At 43.2% G+C, this 26406-nt stretch overlaps 1 protein-coding gene across 1 annotated transcript in view; it reads left to right on the top strand.

Annotated features, from left to right (window-relative positions):
* The window catches only part of LOC8037483 (nucleolar protein 4), a 156900-nt gene extending 143643 nt beyond the window's left edge, over positions 1–13257 (top strand). Inside the window, exons 7-8 of the mRNA XM_042286834.1 lie at positions 99–215; positions 7399–13257. Coding sequence (XP_042142768.1) covers positions 99–215; positions 7399–8148 — 867 coding nt within the window. The 3' untranslated portion in view covers positions 8149–13257. The remainder of the gene's footprint in view (positions 1–98; positions 216–7398) is intronic.
* The last annotated feature ends 13149 nt before the right edge of the window (positions 13258–26406 follow it).

The following is a 26406-nucleotide window of genomic DNA, read 5'->3' on the forward strand; positions in this document are numbered from 1 at the left end:
GCATTGTAAAGGCTGGTTCACAAACATGTGAACCAGCCTTTACAGCCGTTGGAGTCGCCATGCGTAACTCGTTACTCTTTTTTCTCTCTCCCACACAGGGTCGTGCTGCGGTTCCTCACCTGACCTCTCCGTTGGCCGAACAGATCCTGGCGTCCGCCTGCGAGAATGAGACCAACAATGCCAAGAGGATGCGTCTCGGACTGCAGCCTTTGGTGGTAAGCATATGACCGTTGAGGGAAGTCTTCCATCCACGAATACAGGACATCTACTTGTACTCATATGGTAGTAAGGTAGGGGATGCATAGTATCTGGGCAATGATTGAAACAGCTGTTGAAATGACAGGTGTTTGTATACAAATGCATCACATCTATCTGCATTTGTACGATTGTAAGTTAGAGGTACTACCGAGTATGAATAAAATGCGAACAGCAGAGCGCGTGACCTACGATACGTGTTGTGCTGCTTAGAGGCAATAACTGAAAACTGATGAAGCTACAGGGGGAAGGTGGCTGCGAGGTGGCGTGCCACCTACTTCAATGTGCAGATGTACCCTCGTAGCCCCTCTCTCCATTCTGCTGTTTCGCAAAGGTAACAGACTGAAATGAGAGTTACGGCGCAGGCAAGCTGTTGAACAATCATGCTGAAAAGTGTGATGAGACGGTGTCGTGGTTGTCAGCTTTTTTTGTTTTTCTGGCCTTTTCTTGGTACAGTGTACAAGGTGCAGCATGTCTACACTTCTTATATGCAGTTGAAAACTAGAGGATGCATTATGCACCATAGACTTTATAACTATTTGCGACTCCAACTAACTATAGGTGGCGCCACTCATTTTCCAAAATGGCGGTTATAGTGAGGGTCGGAGATGCGAGCCGCTGTTGAGCCTGTTTAGTGTGCTGGCTTCACTGAGCGACACAAATTATTTCTGGTAATAGGAGGAAGCTAGGGTGTTATGAGGGCAAGTCACCTCTTTACCCTCGAAACAAGAATGGTGTTTAGCATAATATTTATGCAAGGATGCGCGTTTTAATTTTGGACCGAAACCAAAACTGACCACTGTTTTGGATTCAATTTCTCGATATGGGGGCCTTACTTTTAGATTCTTTCATAACTCAAGATGTGTCTCGCATTGTAATTATTTAGTTAGACAAGTTTTTTGCGTAAACTTTATTTTTTTATATACATGTTCGATCCAGGCTGATATTTGTAGTTGTTGAAATTGTTGAAAAAATCATTGCTGATATTTGTGCATTCTCGCTGCCTTTTCTCGCTCAGATGGTTGTCATGAGAAATAATAAACTGTGGGCCTTTTAATGGGTTTTGGGCATTTAGATGAATAATTGGTTTAACATTATTCCCAGCACAAGAATAAAAAAAAATTATTCCAAATTTTACATTATGTCCACAAAATATATTAATTAATAAGCGCTGTTCTCACTGCAACAACCCAAAGACGGAATCCAAGTCAGACAGCTGAAGTGTGTGTGTGTTTTTTATAGCAACGCGTGACGCATAGGACTTTGTATTACATCCAGTGTTTGATTGTTTGTCTATCTTGATAATGATGTCAGAGTTTTTCATATGCTAAAAAGAAAACAAAATTATACCTTTCTGGAAAGACTATTATGGTTTAATGGCGTATTTTCATGATCTTGGCTTTAGTTGGGGGCATACATTGCCACCCTATCAATAATAATACTATTACAATTCAAATATTTGAATACGTAATTTTTCAAGCTCTAATATAATTCGTTGCTTTTGATCTAATAACAAACGTGCAAACAAATATGACACTTAAAAGTGTGCTAATTATCGTCACTGGTGCCAATTTCAACATTTTTAATTACCAAGTAATAAAATAAAAATAATCTGAAATCAATGAAAACATTCTAGCTAATGTGAAAAATCCATGTAAAATTACATTAATTTTTTACATTAATTCCAAAAATATACAAGGTATATTTTGCTATCAAAGTCGCAACTTTTGACACTCGGCAAAACGTCCAAGGTCGCCGCCATTATCCTTCCAGACCAAATGCCCCCCCAAAAAAAAAAACTTTTTTTTTAATTATTAATTTTTTATGACATGTAGTTACTTTCATTTTTACGCTACGTCGTTTTGCCAACCTCAGCCTTTCCAGTTCAAAGGAACGCCTACCTGCTTGCACGTCTGCTCACTGCAGCACGTTTCGTTTGCATTTGAAGCCGGTGAAACAGTTGTGAGTATTAAGTATACGAGTGAACGCAAGCACTGTGTGTTTGCGTTAGCTTTGCGTGTTCCACACTGCACATGCGCAGAGCCCAAAATTGCGGTTTTGGATGGCGCATGGCGATGTGCCGCACGCACCAACTTTGGAGCACGCAACTTTTACACAAACGCACACCGCTTGCATTTGCTTCTATGAGCAATACTAAAACTTTCCAGTAAGGTAAAGTCCCATACCTGCTGCAGCACTACGTTGGGACAGTGAAGGGATATGAGTCATATGACATTTTGCGAGCCATGATCGCGAGCAGTTCCGCCGTGCCCGCTTAGAAGGAGAATCGGGGGACCCTCACCATGGCCTCCGAGATCCCGAAGCGCGCGCGCGAAGGCTTCTCCGGCCGTCCCAATCGTCTCGCTCCCCAGCAGAAGAGTGTAATTGCGCTAACTCCGTCGCTCGCCGCGAGGCGGCGCTCCCAACCCAGTCATGGACAGCATGGCGCGAGGCTCAGGAGTTCAAGAAAAAGTCTTGTTACGTCGAGTTACTGCAACTTATACTTACAAATGTTTGTGTATTGTGGTAGAACGGTGAACAGCTGCTCTGGGGACGGAGATAGAAAATTTGTTGTGCTTATTTAATTACTGTATTTAATTTGATATATTCATCTGGACATGTTGCGGCTAGCGCTACAAGCTCGCCTTTTGGTATATTTGATTGCAATCTGTAGGGACCGGGCAGGGTACGGGTCTTGTATTCACATCTACAAGGGGGGCCAAAGCAAGCCAAACCGACCATTACTTTCTTTTTTCTTTTTTAACGGCTTGTTCTTTGGAATTATGTTCGCGGGTTGGTAGAGGAACCACAGTGGGGGGATAAACAGATGGTAAAGCATGTGTGTCTGGGTATATGTTTTTGTATGGTTCGGTGTGTGCAGCGAATGCTCTTCCAGAGGACTAGCGGCACGGCGTTTCTTTTTGTCCCCGGCGGCGCCGCCATCATACAAGCGCTTCTCACCACAAACACGCACATACGCGCGCCTAAACAACGTGTGCACCCTCGCCGGCGTAGACCATCTGTACGCACGAGTGCTTGCATCCCCAATGGGGGTGAAGAGGTTTCCCGGAGGGGTACTTTTCCTGAACAATTTCTCGCAGACCACCGCAAGCAACGACAACATTGCTGTTTTTTGTTTTTTTTTTACGGTTGTGCGCAGCGAAAGTGGCTAATTTAGAACTTTGCCCGTCTTTTGTCCAATCCCGTCGCGATGTGTCCCTTCCTTTCCAACTGCGACACGTTGTTTTGTTTACTTCTACTTGTCATTTTTGTTTTTTCCGTTCTTTCCGCGCGTGTTTGGTCGCAGAACAGGAAGATCGGGTGATTTTTCTTAACAAGCTTCCTACGCCTGCAGATTGGTCGAATAATAATATCAGCAAGAATAAAATGCTTACAGTATTTACTGTAAGCATCGTAATCAACCTATGTGTAGCAGTTGCAAGCGAGCTGCCATGCCGTGCAATTTGTGAGCTATTCATACTGGGCTAAAATAAAGCGCAGCGTGCCCGTGAAAGTTAGCTTCGGGTCGGGCTGCGCCGGCTGTCGGAAATGGATAGCGGATAAACCAGAGTTCTTTTTCCTGAGATCCCATTGTTTGTTTGCATATCAATTAAGTTATATCACGAAGTGCATTACGGGATACGGTGGTCTGCGCTACATGTGCCAAAAACTAGATGTTTACAAGATAACGCCCCACCTTTTCAATAAGTACCTACAATTATCACTAGGTTTATAAAAAAAATGGCGAAACCATTGCGAGGTGCTTGTACCTCACCGCCAAAGGTTTTTCTCCAAACCCGGGGTCACGCTGCTTGTACATCATACAAAAGACAGTCTGCGAACAGATTCACACTCGAGTCACCACGAGATCTCAGCTTCGAATGCCACAAGGCAGTTCAATTAGAGAGTTGGCACGCAGCGTTTGAACCACGGATATCGTGGTGACTGATATCTGCAGACTGTCTTTTGTATAATGTATAAGCAGAGTGACCTCGGGTTAAAGGTACTTCTAGTAGAAGCAAACACCGCAATACGACCCGCAAAATTGCGTAATATTAAAAATATTAAAACAAGGACAACACGGACTTCCTATATAGTTTCAGACCTCGTGAGGCTCAAAAAGCTACGCCAAGCAACATGCGAAGGTAAAAAAAAATATATTGCAACATGAGTATTTTTATTTAGGGAAGTACTATTTTTATATACGGAGCTTTTCATTTTTTTTTTAGTTTTATACGTGCTACAAATTGCAATCAAATATATCAAAAGGCACGCTTGTAGCTCTAGCCGCAACATGTCCAGATGAATATCTCAAATTAAATAATTAAATAAGCATCACAAATTTTCTATCTACGTCCCCGGAGCAGCTATTCATCGTTCTACCACAATACCCAAACATTTTTAATTATAAGTTGCAGTAACTCGACGTAACAAGACTTTTTCTTCAACTCTTCAGCCTCGCGCCATGCTGTCGATGACTGGGTTGGGAGCGCCTCCCCGCGGAGACACGCCGCCTGCTTCTCTTTTTTCAATTACGCCCTCTCCGCACGAATGGGACGGCCGGAGAAGCGTTCGCGCGCTTCGGGGATCTCGGAGGCCATGCCCTCACTAGAGCGCTTCCCGTTTCCGCCACGGGAGGGCGAGCGTCGAGCTGGAGACGCGAATAGGATAAGTTGTTAAATGGTGACATGTTATTTTTTATCCTAAAGTCAGACCTCAGAAAACCTCCCTGTTTCTTTTGCACTCATAAACTCAAGAGGGATAATGCCAATTTTGTTTGAGTAAGTTTAGTAAAGGCATTTGAGCTAATGAAATTGGCAAGATAGTGAGTTAATGAAGATTTTGCCTGAAAAAAAGAGACTTCACCAAAGTAACATTCTACTCTATTGAGAAAGGAGAGAAGTCTTTTTTTTTTTTTTTACAACTTCAGGTCATCATTTAAGACAAGCTTTAATTCATATCTTTTTAGGTATTTTGAAGAGATGGCAGCTGTAATATAGTGACAGCCCTGCAGATGCAAGATTTGTTGTTAATGAATCATTTTGATTGGTAGTCAATTATAGCTAGCATGTTTTCGCAAGGCCCTCAGACGACGTGTGACTTGTGGAAGTATTAGAAAAATCCTTATAAGGCTCAGGGTTAATATATTATCCTACAAAATCTTAATTCAAACCAGGTAAAGAAACTGGAGTTGTCAAAGATGTAATCGTCATGTTCAGCACCATCCTAAATATATCAAAATGGAAACAAGGGTGAAAATATTTGGAGAACTACAAGTGGACTCAAAAATCAGAGTGCATAGAAAGTCACATCATTAAATGCAAGTTCTCCACTGCTCTTAACAAATACTGTTGACTCCAGTCTCTCACATGAACATTTTAAAACCATATAGTGAATGTGAACAATCATTCAGTGAATCTGAACATATCGCTCAACTTCAAGTCTATTCAGTTATGTTAAGACCCTGGTGGCAGGCGCCACCTCTTGGAGCTGTATGTAAGCAGTTTGCTATAGTGTGCAATTTCAACCCCTAGGTGGCACCACCTTGCCTTCCTACATTGCAGTGTGGCCCACTCTAGGACTTGCACTCAGAGTGGGTGTGATATAATACATGGGTGGGACTAACTCACTCTTTCGTTGTTGCTTTTGATATGCTTTCCACCTAATTATGACAAGACGTGTTTAGAAACCAAATCGGCATGAATGAAACACGAGAGGTTGAACCTTTTCCTGTCACGTGCCAAGTCAGTCTGACGTGTATCCAAATATATCATGCCTTTTTCTCTGCAATGCATAATTTTTGCAGCGAAATTTCACCCTGCATTTGGTCAAACACCTTGCATGTCTGTTCATCCTGTGAGCACAGAGATATCTACATGATGCAGCATGAAAGGCACTGTAGCAGTTACTTAATTTTTGTTGCTTTCACCTGTAGATAATGCTTGCAAAAAATGTTTCCTACAAATTTCGATTGGATTTGCACAAACGTTTTGAAAATTTTATCAGAAATCTCTTTAATAGTTTTCAAAATTTCGAAAATATTCAGAAACTATATTTAGAGCTATTAAAACATTTTAATGCTGTCATCTTCAAAAACTTTTTTGAAATATTTACCATATTTATTTGAGTAATAGCCACACTGTTTATGAAGAAAACCTGAGGGTTCGCTTTTCCGTGAAGCACACACAGATTGCCAATCACTGCGATTGACAGCATGATTCCAGCTGTTTACAGGACAGAGATAACGTCTTCGTGCGAAGATACCATCTGTGAAGGATCCATTTGTATGGAGACTTGTGTTCTTGATATAGTTATTCGCTACGTTATTTATGCGCATTGCGATGATTGGCTCTATATGTGCTTCGCACAAAAAAGATTTACAGGGGTTTTTTTTATCGCAAAAATAAAGTAGGCAACGCCAAATGCTCATTCTCCGTCCAAGGGTAGTGCTAGAGGTCACACACACAACCAGATGCTAAAGTTTCAGCCTGATCCGATACATTATTCAAAAGTTATAAGTGATTTTCTGAAAAGTTCAATGGGAAAATGGCGGCCGACGGAGTTTTCGAATACATGGGACTCTGTGGCACCATAAATCGAAAATGGGCAAAAATGGGCTTCATTTTCCCATTGAAATTTTCAGGAAATCACTTATAACTTTCGAATAAGGTGTTTGTTCGGGCTGAAACTTTGACATCTGGTTGTGACCTTTAGAGCTACCTTTGGGCAGAGAATGAGCATTCGGCGATGCCTAGTTTAGTGTTTTTGCATTAAAAAAATCCCTGTAAATATTTTTTTTTGTGACACCATGTAAACATAAGGGCCCTGTTCATAAATAGTGCAGCTATTACTCGAGTAAATACGATACTCAAGCCTTGAGCAATGTGGTGTTGACAGTTTGGCAAATAAATGCTTTAGCGTTTCAGAAGTTCCCGCTATAATTTATATTCAGCAGCGATTATGTTTAACGGGCCAGACATTTTAAGCCAATAAAGCTTGTCACATAAGAGATAAGTATGACCAAGTGCTGCACTTCAACTCACAACAACCATTGTAGTTGTAAGGTATTGTGAAAATCTCTGCTTCATCCTAAGATGCATTTTTATTTCCAAGTGTATTAAAACTATCTTTAACATCTTGCAGACGGACTCCGACGGAGCTGGAAGATCAACGACCCCAAGTTTTCACCCTGCGGTCGGGGTGACTCCGAGCCATTCCAGCATTTCGACACCCGTTGCTGTCACTCCGACCACCAACGTGAGCAGTCAGCTGATTAGCCGACTCACCTCTCCGATCATTAGCTCCACCCCCAATGGCAACGCCGTGGCAGTCACCGTGGCGACAGCCAATCCCGTGACGACCAGTAACAATGTTGAAGTCACCACGGTATGCCCGTTTCATCTCCATCACCACCACCAACAGTTCCACCACCAACTCCACAACAACACCACCAGCGCCAACATCATCAGCAGCAGCAATGCCGTGTCGACAACTAATGGAACTGTGGTTGTGACCGCAACACCCGCAACCGTCACCAGCTTCATGAATGGGACCACAACACCCCACACCCACACACACCATCACCACAACTGCTTTGCCGGAGGAACCGGCAACAATGGCAGTGTCAGTAACATCGGGAATACCACAAATGGACACCACTACCATACGCATCACAGGCATCTAGCCGTGAGCACTGGTAATGGCCCAACCGACCTGAGCATCAAGAAGTGTGCCGGTAACGGAACCGCAGAGCGACCAACGGCCCTCAAGTACTCGTTGAATCCGACGGAAGTAAATGCTGTGAAGCAGTTGATTGCCGGGTATCGGGAGTCAGCAGCATTCTTGCTGAGGTCTGCCGATGAGTTGGAGCAGTTGCTGCTTCAGCAAAATTGATCATATCTATCCAAAAGACACATTGAAGAGTGAGGTGCAGCTTGAGGTATATGTATACATATCTTATCCTTCGAGGAGGTAGCTTGTTGACACTGGAGATGTCTGTTTTTGTCCTGCACTCACCAGTGAAGACATTTTAATATTGGCATTTTTAGGTTCAGAAATTTCTCTCAGTTCCACTTGCATCCTCATTTTTGAATTCGTCAAAGCATCTGAAACTTGTCAGAGATTACCCTGTAGGTGTTTAGAGAGGGATGCTAGCCAAACCATTATTTTGTTGTTTAATAATTCTTCTGTAATCTTTCTTGAGGCCTGCACAGGAACCTATAGTGTGTATGAGTGCAGAACTTCCTGAGTAAATGTTGGGTCTGGTTCACTGCGAAGCATGGCAGTGGAGTACAGCTCATAAGTTTAATCTTGAAGAAAGAGGAAGTAGAATTTTTAAGCTGACAAATTCCAGTTCCAGTTTGAACATTCTATTTTACAGAGAGCTCAAGATCCAACCTTATTCATGCATTGAGTTGTTTGAACATTGTCTTTATTGTGGAAGTTCTAGTCTGCAAGGAAGAAGCATTATGGTGTGATTTTTGCAAGTGGAACTCCAGTTGAAGCACCATCGACTTCTAAAGATTATTTGAATGGAATCCAAAGAGGGACCCTAAAGCAAGACATCACATTCCCCCCAGCCAGTTACCATACTCTGCGAGATCCAAAAGGCTCCAAAAATACCTCAGCTGCATATTTCTCTATATAACATATCTCTTTACAAAACCACACTGGAACCAACTTTGAGGCAAATCTTTGGAAGACACTCTAAGTGCCAAAGAGACCTTCTTGCTCTCTCTATGCTTCTGTTTTGAGATAAGGTGGAACTGCTGCACTGTTTGTTTTTTTGTCAAGTGTGCATTGTTTGCCGTTCCAGCCACATATCGCCTCTCTGGCCCTAGCATATCTCCGCATCATACCGAACAGTCAAGGGTCAACTGTTGAAAAATCCACCTCGGGTTGCTATGCTGGTTTTATGTACAGTTGCCCAACCAAAACCAACAAGAAAACAGACTTGCACATATCTTCTACTTGGGCATTTGTAAGTGGTTATCCTGTGGCTGTTACACGGTATTCTCTATTACCAATGTGCACGGTGTCATCCTTTATCAGAAACCGCAAGTTGTGACAGTGTCAGTTCACACCTTTCTAGTCCCGCAATGTGCATGTGAAGGATATAGTATATATTGTATACACATGCCTGTCTGCATACATATGTACCTATATTTTTTAAAACAAGGCACATTCCACCATGGCACGTCTTAGGCTGTCATGCGATGTTGAGATTGCGACACGAAATATTTGCAGGTCCATTTCGTGATTGTACACAAGAATAGCATTTGTACTGGAAAATGAGTCTGTACAGAAGTTCTTGGTTTTCTCTACAGCTTTGAATCTACTGGGAGGCTATAGAGGGTTCTGTAGAAAACAGACCAGGGTACCTGGATTGTGTGTTTAGACATGCCACATATCTCAAAGCAAAATGGCTTCCAGAAGCTTGTTTGGGAACAAGTATTTGCATTTCTTTTTACAGTAACAGCCTATCACCGAAAGCAGGCACTTTAACATAAATAGGATGAAGGCATGAGAAAAAGAGTTTGGTTTTTTATGTATAAGAGTGAGATTATTTATAATTTCCCATCTCATTACATAAAATGCAACGAAGGCATTCTTTAAATTATATTTTGAATAAGGAAACCGGGTTCTAGCACATATATCTCGCTTTTATAAAGATTACTTTAAGGGCTGCATATCAATTTCTAGTCCCATGCAAATGAGAGATGCAAGTCTCGACAGCAGGCTAAGCAGGGCTTAGGTAAAAGGGCGGGATTATTTTACAATCCTGGTATCTTCCACATATCTCAGTGCAGACATATCCTAGAGTAGAAGCTCATTTTATTAAATATCTCTTTGATGTCATACTGATTCAGTTACTGATAAAGTACAAAATAAATTTTTTGAGTTGCTCTGCTATAGAATTAAAGCTTGGGTTTACCACAAAGATGCACGTTGTTACATCTAGATCCTGCACTATGTGGATTGGAAGCATCACATTAGTGTTTCATTCATTAAGCAAGTCTAGTCATACCATCTGATTTTTTTTATGAAGATCTATCGGTGAATTATTAGTATGGATGTTGGTGCATTTTAAGTGGTGCAATACTATTTGCTATGAAAAAAACTCTGGGGCCCAATTTTGAAAACTTATGTAGGACTAGAACATGAGCCAGGGTTCATAAACAGATGACCAAATTGAGTAATTCATAAAACTACATCTTCAAACACTTGCAAATGGTTCACTCTACGTTCATATGTGTTATTTTAAAGCAGTGCACTGTGCAAAAGAGTCTTTTGTGTCTATGGAATGTTTTGGATGCACACTGCCATGTGGTGTTATGGTCAAGCATACTCATGCACAAAACCTGGGTTGAAAGGCCTCCAGCAAAATGTTAGCACATCACGGTAGCTATTTGGCCAATAATCATATAAGTTCTCACCATATTTTTTTTATAGATTCCTTCAATAGTATGTTTCTTTAAGTGAAGCGAGTTGTTGAGACTCCTTTTCTGATGGCTTTATTGGGTTGTCAGTAATGTAACCTAATAGTGGACAGAGAGAAATATACATGCTTTGCAAACATTGGCTGAATTTAATATGAGATGTTTAGACATGTGAGCGTGGCTGAAAGGTCGAACAATAAAAACAACCATTACATTGTACATTGCTCAATCTTGCAAGGTGTGTGCAGTGCTATCAAAGACACAAGAGTGTACTCATGCAAAAAGAATTTTGTTAGCTTAAACCTCCGTGCAAGAATAGCCCTTCGGAAGGTCAAACGCTTTCACTTGTGCCTTCCATAACCCTGCACATATCTATTCAAGTGGAGTGTAGAAGTTTTTTTTGTATGAATTGAATCAGAAAAAATATTACAAGGTGTGAGTATAGTCGGAATACAGTGAAGCCCACTCTAGCAAACTAACTATATGAAATGTTAGAGCAGCAAATGTTCATTGAAAATGTTACATGTCCCTTATGTGCAAATTTATTCCTGACAGAAAGTACCAAAATAACAATTTTTTCCAGAACAGTAAGTATGAAGTAGAGTTTGGCATATTTGTATTTTGGTTATGGCATTAATGACTGTTTTAGATCAAGCTCCTGAGGGTTATTTTTACCATTCATCATACATCCCTTTTAAAAACAATTATTAACAGAATTTAGTCTTTGTTATCTCATTTAACAATTCATTCCAAGGAAAGCTCTGAGATTCTTGAAGTTCTTGAGATTGGTGCTGCACATTTAGTCAAAATAAGCTCAAGTAAACATTGTATGAAATGTTTGTAAAGAATAATCATGAGCAACAAAAGCATCCTTGCAGACAAAAATATCTCAAATTCACAGTACCATTCCAGCCTGTGAGGTGTAGTAACGGTAGTTGGTCAGGCTAAGTAGTAGTATGTAAAATAATGCCATGACATTTCTTCAAAGAATATACACTTCAGAATTTTTCTTAGCAAACAGCACATTGCTAAGTATCAGTGCCTGCATATTTCATTCTCACAGAAGAAAACTTTGCTGGAGAACTTCTAACCCTAGAGATTGACCATTGAGCTTACATAAATGTGCAAACTTTTGGGGAAGTGTACCTCTCCTTATGGGCCGGATATCGTGCAATGTTGGCAAAGAGAAATCGATTTCAACTCCTGTTCTGAACGCCATTTTCAGTCATTGCACTTTGAAAAAAAAAATAGTGACGACTGCAAATGCTGTACAAGGAATGTACTACTTGCATCTGTTGTCAAACATATCTTGGGAATAGTGTGTTACACTGTACAAAGACGAAGGCACGCACTCTTTTACGATGACATTCCTCACCCACAGAGACTCCAGGCAGTGCATATCAGAAATATCAAGCATTTTTTGGGCTGCCAAGGGTATTTACCTTTTGTGTTCTCATTAGCATGGCTCAGTTATAGTCTTCTTTTAATTTATGATGTTGGTTATTTTTGTGATATTGTAATGTAGTGTTTTTTTTCACAGGCGGCAGAGCGAAGCCTGTGATGTTTTTAGTGTCTTGTTTGTGGGTTGTTTTGCTCATTATTGAGTTGTTACATGTGGGTTTAGGTGTTTGTTACTTTGTCTCTCTGGTTGTTTCAGGCTTCCTAGTCACTAGCTTACTAGTCTTGGCATAACCAGTTTCGTCTTCAAAAGCCTGCCTTTTACGGGCTCTAAAAGCTGGCTCACACATCCCCGTTCTCTTATGTTACGTTACGAAAGCTTAAGCCTGCTCGCGCCACAAGTCGCCGGGACATCTGTGCTCCATATTAAGCGTGGCTGCCAGGCATTCGAAACAAATGTTTCGGTGACTTATATGTAATGCAAGAAAACGAGAAATCGGGGCTGTGTGAACCAGCCTTTACTCTAAGGTTATCAGCCCGAATCAGAAGATAACCTGGGTCGTTGATTATCGACATTCCGAAACAACATAAAATACGGACGTAAGCGAATTGAATCTTGACTTTGTGTGCAAAGAGATATGTCGTTACACCCTTCGAAATTCTTGAAATGGCCAAATTCTTTCCCACAGACAAAGTGGTCATGCCATGCTAGATTTCTAGTTACCTCACTTCCAGATTCTCGATGTTCATTCCACGAAGCTTGAACACAGGGGAGACAATTTTACGTGATGCATACACTGCGTGGTGCAATGTTTCTATTTTTTATGTGGGTGGTAATATTTTGTTGTTTGTGAATATACCATATCATTCCATAGAGTTTTTATGCATTCCTGTGTTGTTGACCTGAGAATTTGTTTCATATTTTTTCTCCGGTTTGGATCATATCCTCTCCATCGTCTTCTCAGCTATTCCCTCGAGTTCTCAGAGGTCTGTCCGTACCCGACTTGTTTCCAACAGTGCTGACGCCAAACACGAGGCCAGAGCTGTCTGGGCGCTGTACATGCATTTCGGGCTCTGCGAGCTGCAGAGAGTTTCTTGCCTTTGCTTCTCGCCTTTTTCGACAGAAGTTTATACGAGGAATAAAAAGCTGTTGTCATATCACGTGTCTACGTGCGTTTGTACGTCCTTCCACATCTCCTCATGGTTGCGCCAATGGATGTAGCACCTTCATTTTTACATATAGTAAAAGATCTCTAGGGCTGGGCGTCGATTAAAAATTTCAACCCGATTAATCGCCACCCTTTAATCGATTAATTAATCGATTAATCGGTTGCGTTGATTTTTGTATAAATAATATATTAAAAAGAATGCAACAACTCGTCTTCCCTTTGAAGACTTATGTTGCTCTCTGTTACACGGCGCAAAGGACATTTACAATTGAGGATACATGCAGTTCACCGATTCAAAGACTTACATATTTTTGCTCCAGCTCCGAAGACAAGGAAGTTTGTTCACATTCTCTGACAGGAAGACAAGACGTTAGGGTCTGGGCGATGCTTTCTTCTTTTTTCAGAGAAAGGGGCCTCGACGAAAAGGCGTTGATTGCTGTCTGTGTTTTGGCGGATGGTCCTCGCTGCAGCGGCGTACATGCATGGGTGCTTCGCTCGTAGGTGATACTGAAGCGAACGTGCGCTTCCACTGTATGAAAACGGCTTTTTGCAGATGATGCAGTGGACTTCCTTCGAGTTAAAAACTTCACCGCTGAGTTTACTTTAAACCCCAACTTTCCAGCGAGATAGCCTTTCATACTCGTGAACTCGTCCATTTGTACGGGCCGAATACTGGAACAAGTAACCATGGCATTGTTAGCTTCCCAGCTTATTTTTCTGCTTGTTTTTCTTGCCTGGCAGGATGTGTAGTAGATACTCAACACGTGAAGTTTCGCGGTCGTAAAGGGATCAATCGCAGGCCCGGCTTGTTCGTCTGGCCTCGGTAGAACTGTAATGTATATCCTCGAACACGTGACGCTTCGCCAGCGCGAGAATTGAACTTTGCTCATACTTATAGCACCTGGCTGGGAACAGAAAACCGCTCAGGACAGAACGACCGGATGCACGCCACGCAGCGTTCCTTCAGAGCTGGGGGGGGGGGGGGGGGGGGGGGGCGGGCGGGGCATGAGTCACCCCTAATTCGGGCAGGTCGTCCAGGATAGAGCCATGCGTGCGTCCAGTTGACTTCTTTTTGGGTACCTCTAGTCCAATACATGCTCAGTACGTGATCAGAAAATGGCGGACAAGGCGAATTGGAGCAGCAGCCACTAGATGGCGCTCACTTTTGAAAAAAAAAACGTCTATTACATTAGACGATCCCGGCGCCCAGCAAATTAGGCACATTGTTCACAACGTATCACAGTTTTCCAAGGTACTTCACGCTCCGGCTCCTCCTCATCATGGGGAAAAAGTCCCATTTCTTCCTCCCCTTCTGGGAGACTTGGTCTATGACGGTCTATGAGCGTGGCCGCGCATCGACCGAGACGACGAGGCCCGAGGGCGAACACCTCGCTGATTTCCAGCATCGCTTGGTATATCGGGGGAAAGAGGTTCGTCACGCGGTATCCACCGATCTACAGGTGATTAGAGGGAAAGAGAAATACTCGAGTTTGAGGGCGTTGTCAAGGAGAATGGCTCACGTTACTTTCAGAATAGAGGGGCTTTAGTTACGAGAGGTGCCTTCATCGATGACAACGTTAAAACCATTTAACTGATAGCTCGAAGCAAAATGTTCGTATGAACAGCCCTACTAACGCGTCACAAACTACTTGTTGTTTTTTTTGTTTTTGTTTTTTTTTGCTACAATTGTTTGAATTAGTAGTGTCCTGCTTCGAGATAGACCGTTACAATCTTTCACGTCCCTGTCACAATTACATTTCCCGCTCTTCCTGAACGCTTCGAATAGCAAAACTGAAAATAAGCATTACTCTAGTCATAATCTCGAACTCAGCCTGATACATGCGACGTTAGACTACATCATCTATACGCATTAACCAGAGACATCTAGAGATAAACGTCGTCTTCCCAGAGAACGATCGATCGTAAAAGCATGGCGAAGCTCTTTCTGCTGGTCAGCTTTCTCAGCCGCGTCTTAAGTGACGTCCAATTCGTTTTCTGCTCTTATTTTTTTTTTTTTTAAGCTGGATGTACTTACGTCTATGTCTCTACGATGTAATCTCTGCTGTCTTTTGCTCTTTTCGATTTCTCCCTTCGAGTCAATTTATGCCCTTTCCCTTTCGATTTTTTGGTCCCCCGAAGCGCTGCATGTACCAGATCAGAGCCGCCGCATCACGTACGGCAATCCTCCAGTCACCGACTTGACCGCGGGGACAAGACGCGAATGGCAAATAGAGAAAGGGAACGAGCAAGACGAGTCAGCCCGCACACCGAATCAAATTAAGAAGCGACCAAACTCGAACGTCGCACCAGCAAACAAATTCAGAGGATGATCAAATTGAAAAGATTCCTGTTTTCATTTCTTTTTTTTTTCAAACCTGTTTTTTCGTTCGCTTACGCCTTCGAGACTGGAAACAGCACTCTGAAGCCGTTCCCGGAAGCTGTACTCCGTTCATCCCTAAGCTGACAGTGCGGTGGAGGCTATGTGCTCGTTGGACCACTGGTACGCCTATCTTCCGCCACGCGGTTATCCTAGTCCCGCCCATACTCACGCGCAGAAGTGCGGGGTCAGCTGATGAAAGGGAGGCGGCTGATTGGTCCGGCTGCTGGTTGCTCCCCCCGGACTCCCAGCTTAGTGGTGGAGGGAGTTTGGAGAGTGGCCGTAGCTAAAGATCGTCGACACTTCAACTCTTTTGAAAGGGGGGAAGGGCAATAGGTACTCGAACTAAAAAAGGGCTCTCGCTGCAAAAGAAAAAAAAAAAAATGGAGATAAAGAAAGCTGCCTGGCCTTGCGCGCGAAGGCGAAACCCGAAGTTCAAGGCTGGCCTTAGCATATTCACTTTCAGGAAGTACCGTAACTCGTTCCAGCCTCGTCCATCGGCACGGCAATAACCGAAGAGGCTTGGCCTGAAGATCTCTTCTTCCTTCCCGGTTTGCAGGGTTCACCCGCGATAAATCGCGAAGGATGGCGCCGACCCGTACGGCTCTTCGTGCGATGCTTATCTTCCGAAGGGGTGGTGGCCACGCGGCTGCGGTCAGAGTGGACAATAGCTGAGTGCTGGCATTATCATCGGTGCGGGCCAATAGCGGCAGTGAGAGGATAAATAAGGTGAATGCGTCCGTCTATTACCGCCGAAGTATCTGCGATTGTGGTACCATGTCTGAAATGACGGCGGAAATTCATTGGCTAAAGTTTAAAGTTAGCATCGTAAATAACTAATTTTAAGATGCTCTGGTAGTTACTGTCCTCGGGAAATGCTACGAGAACGCTAAGATCATACAAAAATGCGATTTGAGAGCACGTAACTTCCCGAGACTAGCTTATGCGCAATACTATGTGTTTCCACCCATATGTGAGCGAAGCTTAAGTTAAATCTTCAGGATAGCGTGTTTTCTTTAACAACGCGTGCACAGCAGGTACCTACATTCAAAACACGAAACACGCTCTTGTGACCTCACATCAGGACGTGCTGATCACTGTTATAAGGCATACCAAGCGTTAACGCTCACACGTTCGACATCCCATTTATAACTCGAACATCAAACGACTTGTTGAACCACCTTCCCGCTTCACTTGCTGCAATTAGGGATGCTGTTATTTTCAAACGAACTCTTACTAACAGCATCCTTAGTTCATTTAATTGTCATATGTTTGTATGTTCACTCCCCTCTAAAATATATCCGCGCCTTGCGTGTAAATACAGGAAAATAAATAAACTGGAGTACGGTGAGGCGTGCTTTTAAGGTCACAATTTAGGGAGTTTGGCTAGTTGGTTGCAATCAGTGTTGGCATTAACGTGTTTCAAGTAACGGCGTTACCGGTAACGCGTTACTTTTTTCGGTAACGTTGTAACGTATTCGTTATATTTTCAAAATGGTAATGGGTAACGAATTTACGTTTATTATTCCGAGTAAAGTATAACATTACAACACTCGTTACATATTCTTCCCAAGACTTAAAACAATTACTCTTCAACTTTTTTTCGTGTTTTTAGGCACCAAGACATCTCAATGTTAGTTTTTGTTTTTGAGTTTTTTCTTCATAGTATTAAGGTGGAACCGTAGAAAGATAAGGTAATTATGTTCGGTTTCTGGTTGGACATAATGTTTCTTGGAAAATGGCGCTTATGTATACCTGTATGGTCGAAAGAGTAAAACGTGTTAATTCATAATAAAAGAAAAGTAACGTGCGTTATTTTTTTAACTTTAACGGTAACGCGTTCCTTTTATTTTGAGGTAAAGTAGGTCGGTAACGCGTTCCTATTATTTGCGAGTAACGAGTAACGTATTTCATTACTATTTTTCGGTAATGCCTAAAACACTGGTTGAAATTAAACATGGTGTGGGTATAACAACGCGTAACAGCGAAGACGAAGGAAAGGTACACCGTACGCCCGCCAGTGGACGAGAGCTGTACGCCGCTCAACCTCCGTTGTGTGTTCCCTAGTAAAAAAAATCATTTGTATGAGAAATTTCTTGTGTTCAATAAACACATATGAATCATACAAGCTATAAAAGAACATATAAGAACCATATAAGAATTATATGAGAACTATATAAGAATTATGTAAGATATATAAGAACCACATAAGAAACTTCCCACTAGTTTCTTATATCGTGCTTGTATGTTCTCATATATCTTATATAGTTCTTATATGGTTCTCACACTGTTCTTATATGTTCCTATATAGCTTGTATGATTCATATGTGTTTATTGGCCACAAAAATTTCTCATACAAATGAGAATTTTCAATAGGGTTCCTTTCCTTTACCTTCTTTGTTACACGCTTTTACACTTACACCATATTTTTGGTCACAGCTTATACACATACAAAAATAATAAATATTGATCAAAGACTCCTAACTTTGGGGTCTCAATAAAAAGTCATAGTGGAGAGACTCCCGTACACTTCTCATCGACAGATAGGTGTTGCCCTTGTCACGTGTTTGCCCAAAGAGGCCCTACAGAAGTTTTATTCAATAAATGGCCTAGACCCACTAAAGTTGTGGCCTCTTTTTATAAACAAAAAGCTGTTATGAAACAAGATATTTTAGTCTGTCCTCCCTGCGGTGTGTTTCTGCGTAAGTTTTTGGCGTGCCCTGTCTATTGGTAGTAATTGGTGCCGTGCCAAGAAAATAGTGGCACAACTGGTGCCACGTTTGATTCAAGAGAACAGTGGTTTGCTGCACACATAGATAATTGGATGACAAGGTTCCACTAGGGCGAACAAGTTACGAACAAGGGCAGTTGACAGAACAAAAGCAGCTGCTTGGATAGAGCGTGAAAAAAATTCTCGCTTACGAATGTTTTGTTCTTTTTCAATTATCCGAAGCGTTTTTGGTTTATCTGCTAAGTGTTGGTTTAATGTTTGTCTAGGTAGACCTAGACCACTAAAGAACACGTGACAATCCAGAACATAGCCCACAGCTAGGTATGCCAGTCTACGTTGCTCGAAGAAGGAAAAGTTCACGGGTGCTCCTCCAAGGGTGTGGCAGCTGGCTCGCACCTCGGCAGCGACCTCAAAAAAGTTGGACTATTCATGTTCGAAGTGTTTCCTTCCACAGAGGAGTGTCGAGAGGTAATCAAATATAGGTTGTCTTCTAAACGTATCTTATGATTCTGGCCCCGTCACACGGCATTATTAAGAAGACACGCAAGCAGCCACCAAGACATTTCACTGCGCGGAGTCTTGCGTTGTTGCAGCCCTGATTTTGCATTGTCTCAGCGCTGCGCTGCATCTGTGAACCGGCCGATATAAAGGAAAAATGCGTTATTTATGTGCGAATACGCTCTTTTAAAGCCGTAACGTTGGTTCGAGTATATATATATATATGTTTCTTAGTCTCTTTTTTTGTTGTTGTTCTTTTTTAAATATTAAACTTTGTAAAAAAATATTTTTATACACCACCAATCGTTTGCCTTCGATCTCGCTATTACTATTATTGAAGGACCCTAGAAACGAATAGCGTAGAGTATAAATGCCTTTTTTTTCAATTACGATTACGTTTTTTTTTTTTTTGCATGTTTTTTGGCAGTTATTAGTATAGCGTTCGCACACTGAAGGGGCTTCTGATTGAGTAGCCAGAGGGGAAAACCTTACTTCACGTCCAGCTCATGCCCGTGGATTTCATCTTGAACGAGAACACTCGCAAAGTGCAGTGTGAGTCAGCGCCCACAGCCTCTAGCGCGTTGAGCCAGCGCAGAAACTTGCAACCAAACCAACGCTGCATGTCTAAGTACCTTAGAAACCTTGACGCAAACTCCAACGAGCCTTCCGAATGATAAAAAAGAAAAGAGAAAACGTGCGATGAAAGTAATTCAAAAATCGTGCTCTCGGCTAAGAGGACAGACAGCGAAGGCCTCACGCACTTCGTTCGCCTCAAGGGCTATACCCCAAAAGGCGGGCAGGCAGACCGACCACCGCGGACGGGGGTAGCGCTGTATGTCGGCCTTGTCGGATGACCGGACGTGCCGGTGATCTACCCGTTTTAGAAACGCCGACGCAAGCGGCCCGTGGCTAACGGTGCTTGAAGCGGAACGCCGACACTCCGCAAGCGCGAGCACGCACACCGTGTTTTTCTGCGGGTCTACAGGTCTTGAGGCAGGGAAGTTCAATGGGGCTTCCGGAATCTTGTTCGATTTTTGGTTTCTGTTTCGTCTTTATGTGTTTTGTTGTCGTGGGGAGTGGAGCGGGAGGAGAGTGAGGTGATCGGTCACTTGAAGCCGATTGTTTTTGTTGTTGTTTTTCGAACGTCCCGGGGTTTCTTGGGCTTTGTTGCATGCAGTTCTAGCATATATTCGCGCGGTGAGACACTCGCAAGCGGAGCTCTTGTTTTCCTCACTCTGTGCAGTACGCATGCTACCCACGTGGTTATGTTTCCATTTTCATAATGCATAGAAGATTGGCATTGCACGTGCTTGCACCAGCAGAGGAAGTTGAAGTATCCTCACTCTGGCTTGTGAAAAAATTCCACCAGGCGACGATACCCCGACTTCTCGCCGCGACCGATCTCACCAGTCAGTTTGATTACGCCTCTGGTGCCGCAATGCATCGAGGGAACTTTAGTCTTTCTGCACGAGCGACAACGCCGCTGGAGCTCTGCGCGTGTGGAGCACGAAATGGCACGAGCCGTCGCATGCACAGCCCAGAGCCTTATATGTAGAGAGTTTGGTCAATGGGAGGCGCGGGCAGAGCCAGGGCGTGCGGCAGACTCGGAAAGAGGGCGTGGCATGCTCTCTTGACCAACCAGAAGCCGAAAAGAATCCCCTAGCGGTGGTATAGCGAGAAACAGTTCTGATCAAAGGTTCGTATATGGTTTTAATAAGCGCGTAAGAGTGAAGTGTAGTAGCTCTTCGTGGTTAAAAATAGGGTACACGTGTTGTTTTGATCATGATCATGCAGAAAGATGTAAGAAACGAATGCGCCGCTCAACTCTGTTTTGCGTGGACAGAGTGTGACCGCTCGGACGGCAGATTCCCGGCCCTCGGCGCTTGGAGTACGGATTATGTCGATCGTTCCGCTAGTCGCACTCTTCCACCTTCATTTTGGATGAGCGCGATTGAAACATCACGTGTACCATATTTTCAGCCATCGAGAGTTACTTCAATGCAGTTATCAGGTTTGTTTCTCGCGACCACCGCTAAGGTATTATTTCCGGCTTCTGGTTGGTCACATTCGAATTTCTGAAGACGCCCGGGAACACGCCCAGCCCGCTTTCGGCCAATGGCGCCTCCACATTTGTCTCCCATACTTCCCAACGAATGGCCAAACTCTCTACATATAGGGCTCTGGCATAGCCGTCTGGCTCTATGTGAACTAAAGTTATGGCGGCGTCACGCATGCGCCGAAAGCTTAGTGAGATCGGTCTACTAAAATCTGCGGGGGTTGTGTTAACGCTCAGCAACTCGGAGCACGTGGAGCGAAAGCTCGCGCCGGAGATTCCTGGAACTCTCGGTTCAATCCCCACCCCTGCCCGTTTCAATCTGAATGAACATCGTACGGGCGTGTGGTCGAGTATAACTACTGCGTGGTGCGCGTTAAAGACCCCAGGCTAGCGGTTGTACTCTACCGGCAAAAGTTCTCTGCGGGGACACCAGAGGCCCATTGGGCTTACACGACCGCATGCCGGTACGATGCTGATCGAGGCGAACAGGCAGGGTGAGGGTTAAACAAAAGCTGCCTGGGTTCTTAACGCGAGCTTTGACACCATAAAACGTTGCTTCCGCGAAAAAAAAGAACCCGAAAAATTACTTTGTGTACGAATAAATAAACATTCGACAATACACAGAACCTTAGTGATGACGACGTCTTTCCCGTGTACAGCTCTGAATGTAAAACGGGTAACCACTTTTTTTTTTTTTTTGAGGTCCAAGGACAAAGGGTTGGGTCATCAGGGCGTGAAAACAATATCTTGACGTACCAAGTTTCTCGTTCGGGTGTTGCCTAAAAGCTTAATGGCCATCTGCATGTCTTGCAATCCTCGCAATGAGCTGTATTTAAACAGTAGCCGTTTAACCAAAGGCTATTTTCTTGAGAGTAGTACCATAGGTCTTGCAAGCGCCACCAAGGCCATCCCATCGTCACGTTCCAACCATTTTGTTATTTTATTTTTTAGCAGTCAGCTCCGTAAGCTTTTGGACAAACACGCTGTGATTTCGAATTCAGGAGACGAAAATTATCTTAGCACAACGCGGAGGTGTCTCAAGTCACCGGAGTCGTCTTGACCTTGCCGAGCGAGCAGCGGAGACCCGTTTCCAAACCTCGCCAATCGGACCACTCCTCTTTGACTTGTCCCTCATTCTATGCCAACTGCACCTTTGACGGGGTCGCTCTTGAATAGGACTGAAAGCACTTCCGCTTGTCGAGATGTTGCAAACGGCGGCGGCAGCGTATTAGTTGTCGGGGTGCTGAAGCCGCTCGAAGAGGATTGGAAAAAAACATGGAAGTCATCACTCGTAAAAGGAATAGCCTTGAGAAGGGGCGAGGCCTTAGGTCTTATTTTCGTTTTGGACTGCAACGTGACTTTCGTTGTCGTTTATTTTAGGCTGTTAATTAGTCACTGAAGTAAAAACATGCGTGACATGGTTATGGCAACTTCTTTTTCGTTCATGCCACAGAAAACTCCAATGAGTGGTGTGACAATTTTGTCTTGAAAGCATCCCATAAGGCTGAGAATTTTGCTAATCATGTTTTGGTTTCGTCACCAACAAGATGGTCTGACGTCAGTGGTGTCAGTCGCGTCACCCGCATCTGAGACTACGCGTTTATTTTAATCTGGTCGGTTTCATACTCTTCGCGTTATTTCGTGAGTGCTTTGACTAAAAACTCGCGTTAGAACTTGGGCCATACTTTAGCTGTCTGTATGTCCTAACGCTTGATCTTGCGTAATTTACAGCACAGGTTAATTAAATATATGGCGTCCGCGAGGAAACCGAGCCCTGTTTTCCGCATCGTGAAAATAAACTAGACATTGCAGAGAGCTCAAACCCCGTCAGAACGGAGCCCCAGCCGTTCGAGCAGGTGCCGAAGTTTCAGCAGCAACCGTTATCTTATTTAAAACTTATTAGGGATTTTCTGAAATTTCCAATAGGAAAATGAAGTTCATTTTCGCCTGTTTCCGGTTTCTGGCGCCGTAGAGCTCCGTGTATTTGAGAGCTCCGTCGGCCACCATTTTCACATTGAAAATTGTAAAAAAAAAATTACTTGCAAATTTTGAATAAGATAACGCTTGGTGCTGAAACTTTGGCATCTTGCTCGAACGGCTCGGGCTACGTCCTGGCGGAGTTAGAGCTCTCTGCAACGTCTAGTTTACTTTTGCGGTGCGAAAAACAGGGTTTGATTTTCTCGTGGACGTACGGTGGATCAAACAGCGTTTTCTGGATGCTAGGTTCTCCATCGTTCTAGCTATCTATAGTTTTCAACCAGCACCAACTTCCGTGGACGTTATCCATAGTACCAGAGCTTTGCTAGAAACTTGTCTCATGTTTCCTTCTTCACTTTGTTGATTGTCTTAAAGGGGTCGTAAAAAGAAATCGGGTTGGAACGCTCGTGACTTCACAGAGGCGCACTGGTCCTAGTCTGGCCCAAGTATACTTGCACGGACCGTCTCACATTCAGAAGCTTCTTGGTCGCGGTGAAATTGCGGGGATGAAAGGGGACCACTTCTTTCAGACTTACCTTCGCAAAGCTTGCTGACGTAATTGTGGCATCGAAACTACCCAGTCTTGTACATAGCGCGTTAAAAGTAATGGAATACTTGTAATCGACTACATTTTACTGTAATTTCGTAACGCTTCAATACTTCCTTTAGGAGTAACGATCCTTGTAATTGAATTACTTCTTTGCTTCAATCCATTTCAAAATTACCCATTACAATATTTCTCAATTTTTCTTTTTTTTTTTTCAATTTTAAGCACGGGATTTGGGGTATTAGTAGGCCACTTCACTATGGTTGGTTTCCTGGGTACATTATTATTATTTCTTCGTTAGCCGGAGATTATTAAGTTTGGGTGTGAAAAATGACTTTATCCAGCCTTTTGTGAGTAATGTAGCTAAACAGAGCTCTTTTCATTTTATTTTATTTCACAAGAGGGATTGGGTGTGCGGCGTCACTCAGCTCTAAGCAAAAACGCTCAAGGATTTTTTTTTTTTTTTCGGAGCAACTGAGCTCGAGATTTCCAAGGATTATGCTACCGTAATAAAAAAAAAAAGGTTGAATGAAAAGTAACGTGGGAAGTAATCGATTATTTTAGAGTAATTTTAGGGATACTTTTCTGAGGCTGTAATTATAATTTTCATCGGTTACTTCTTACAGTGAAATAATTGCATTTGTAATAGATTAGTTTTTTTCAGTAACGTGTACAAGTCTGAAACCACCCGCCTGACGACAGCCAAGCGCGGCTCACGGATCGAACTCGAGAACTGCGTGAGCACTGACCTTCGGCTCGTAACAATCAATGCCTCGGCGGGCATTCGAGTAGTGGCTTGTGTCCAGCCAGTGTGGCGATAAATCACCGAACTCTAGCAATGCCTGGAGCTCAGTACATGTTTTCTACTTTGCCGACCCAAGCGCGTGGTTATGACAAACGTTGGCGGCATATAGAATAGGCACCAGGCCAAGTGGCCACTAGTTCTGGCTCCGAGTCGAGAGGATGAACGATATTCATATTTCTCGGATTTTTTTGCCGATCGCCATTGCTTAGAAAGAAAAAACTAGGGCAAGTTTATTCGGTTATTAACGTTGCGGAGTGATTCTGAGTAGTATTTAGCGAAGGTAGAAAAATCGTTTGATGGCCACTTTAAGGGAACAATGCAACAATTTGTTTTACTACGAATCCCTGGCTACAGTGTTCTAGAACACTGTACCCTGGCGTTAATGACCTATGAAACGCGCGTTTGTTTTTCACCAAAAGCAATGGAAGTTGCAGAACAATGAAAAACGAGCAGTGTTCATCCCCTCAACTCGAAGTCAGAACAAGCGGCCACGTGATTTGCGACCAATTAGATGCCGCCAATGTCGATCATAGTCACGCGTTGTGATTGGCTAAAGTAGCCGGATCGTGGAAAAGTAGCGCCAAGCTCCCCTTATGCTCGTCATTTTGGCTCATAAAATGAGCGATTTCTCCTCGACCTTTTGATTTTTGGCTGGCCGATCTAAATTCTCTGGTGACAGGCAGTTTTATAGAGACGTTTCTTGTATACCGATATTTTGCAACCCACACACCGGCAAAACAGGCGTACATACATCTTTGTACAACCACCACCTGCGGTGTCGGTGCTAGGAGCCATTAAAAAATGTCCTTTAAAAAAATATTGCTATTAATCCATCAGCGTTTATTTCAGCTTGAAACACGAACTGAGGGTGTCGGGAAAAAGAGCAGTGTTGCCCACTGCTTGACGGGCCTCGCCACTCTTACAAATTAACGGTGTAAACGTGGTATAAATAAAATATAGAGAAAATGAAAAGTATATTCAGGTACAGATAGTTCTGCAAGTACTCTGCATAAGTTACACATGGTTAAAGTACAGACAAACTATAGAAAAACGTTCCTTAGGACAGAAGAAGACATATCACTCAGCTGATCACACGGAGGCGTATTCAAAAACTTAGGCAAGATATACGGTAACATAGTAAAGCCATAGTTCGTTCTACATCTAGGTAAAACAAAGATGCCTTTTACCCTGGTCGTATGAGGCGTATTGTGGGGCACAGTAGAAATAAACAATACGTGAAAGGAAATGATAATTGTTTGCTATCACATTTTTGTAAAAACACGCAAATCTGTATCCAAATAAATTATAGTTGTTCTTTTAAGTCGGGTCACACTGCTTATATATTATACAAAAGGCAGTCTGCATACAGATTCGAACGCGAGTCATCGCGACATCCGTGCTTCAAATGCCGCGTAGCAATCAGTTCGAGGAAAAATCTTGGCGAGTCACCGCGACATCCGTGCTTCGAATGCCGCGTGGCAATGAGGTTGAGGAGAAAACTTGGCAAGCGGCATTCTATAGACGCTTTGCAGCAGCTGTGCATGGGCGCCGCCATAACTGACCTTCAGTTTTTGTTTCCCCTTATTACGTTTACTTCACTTCATTATTACCATAGCAGGCTAGGTGATTGCCATCCTAGATTTTATTCTGTCTTTATTCTGTCTTTCTCTCCAGCATTGGCCTTTGTGGAGGCTCGTCCATGCCAATTTCAGTGGCTCGGTATTTCGGTAAAACAAGAGAAGGTCAGCAATGGCGGCTGTATTTTGGCGCGTGTGTAAAGCGTCTATAGCCACGGACATTGCTGCGGTGGCTCGTGTTCGTAAACTGTCTGTAATGTATGAGCAGACATCAATCAGGTCACGGGGCGTCAATTTTCCCGCTAAATGTAGCGGGGAAACTGAATTGGTGCGTAGTTGACGGGACGTTAATTTTCTCGCCAAATTTAGCGGGAAAGTTTAATTGGTGCAGAGAGCATGTGGCATCAGGTCACTTGACGTCAATTACCCCGTTATATTTAGCGGAGAAACCAGATTGGCATATAGGTCACGAGACATCAGGTCACCTGACGCCAATTTCCCCACTCAATTGAGCGGGCGAAAGTGAATTAATGCGTAAGTCACGTGACGTCGATTTCACCGCCAAATTTCGCGGGAA

The sequence above is a fragment of the Ixodes scapularis genome, unplaced genomic scaffold (assembly GCF_016920785.2).
Source record: "Ixodes scapularis isolate PalLabHiFi unplaced genomic scaffold, ASM1692078v2 PGA_scaffold8__174_contigs__length_109621045, whole genome shotgun sequence".
Lineage (NCBI taxonomy): Eukaryota > Metazoa > Arthropoda > Arachnida > Ixodida > Ixodidae > Ixodes > Ixodes scapularis.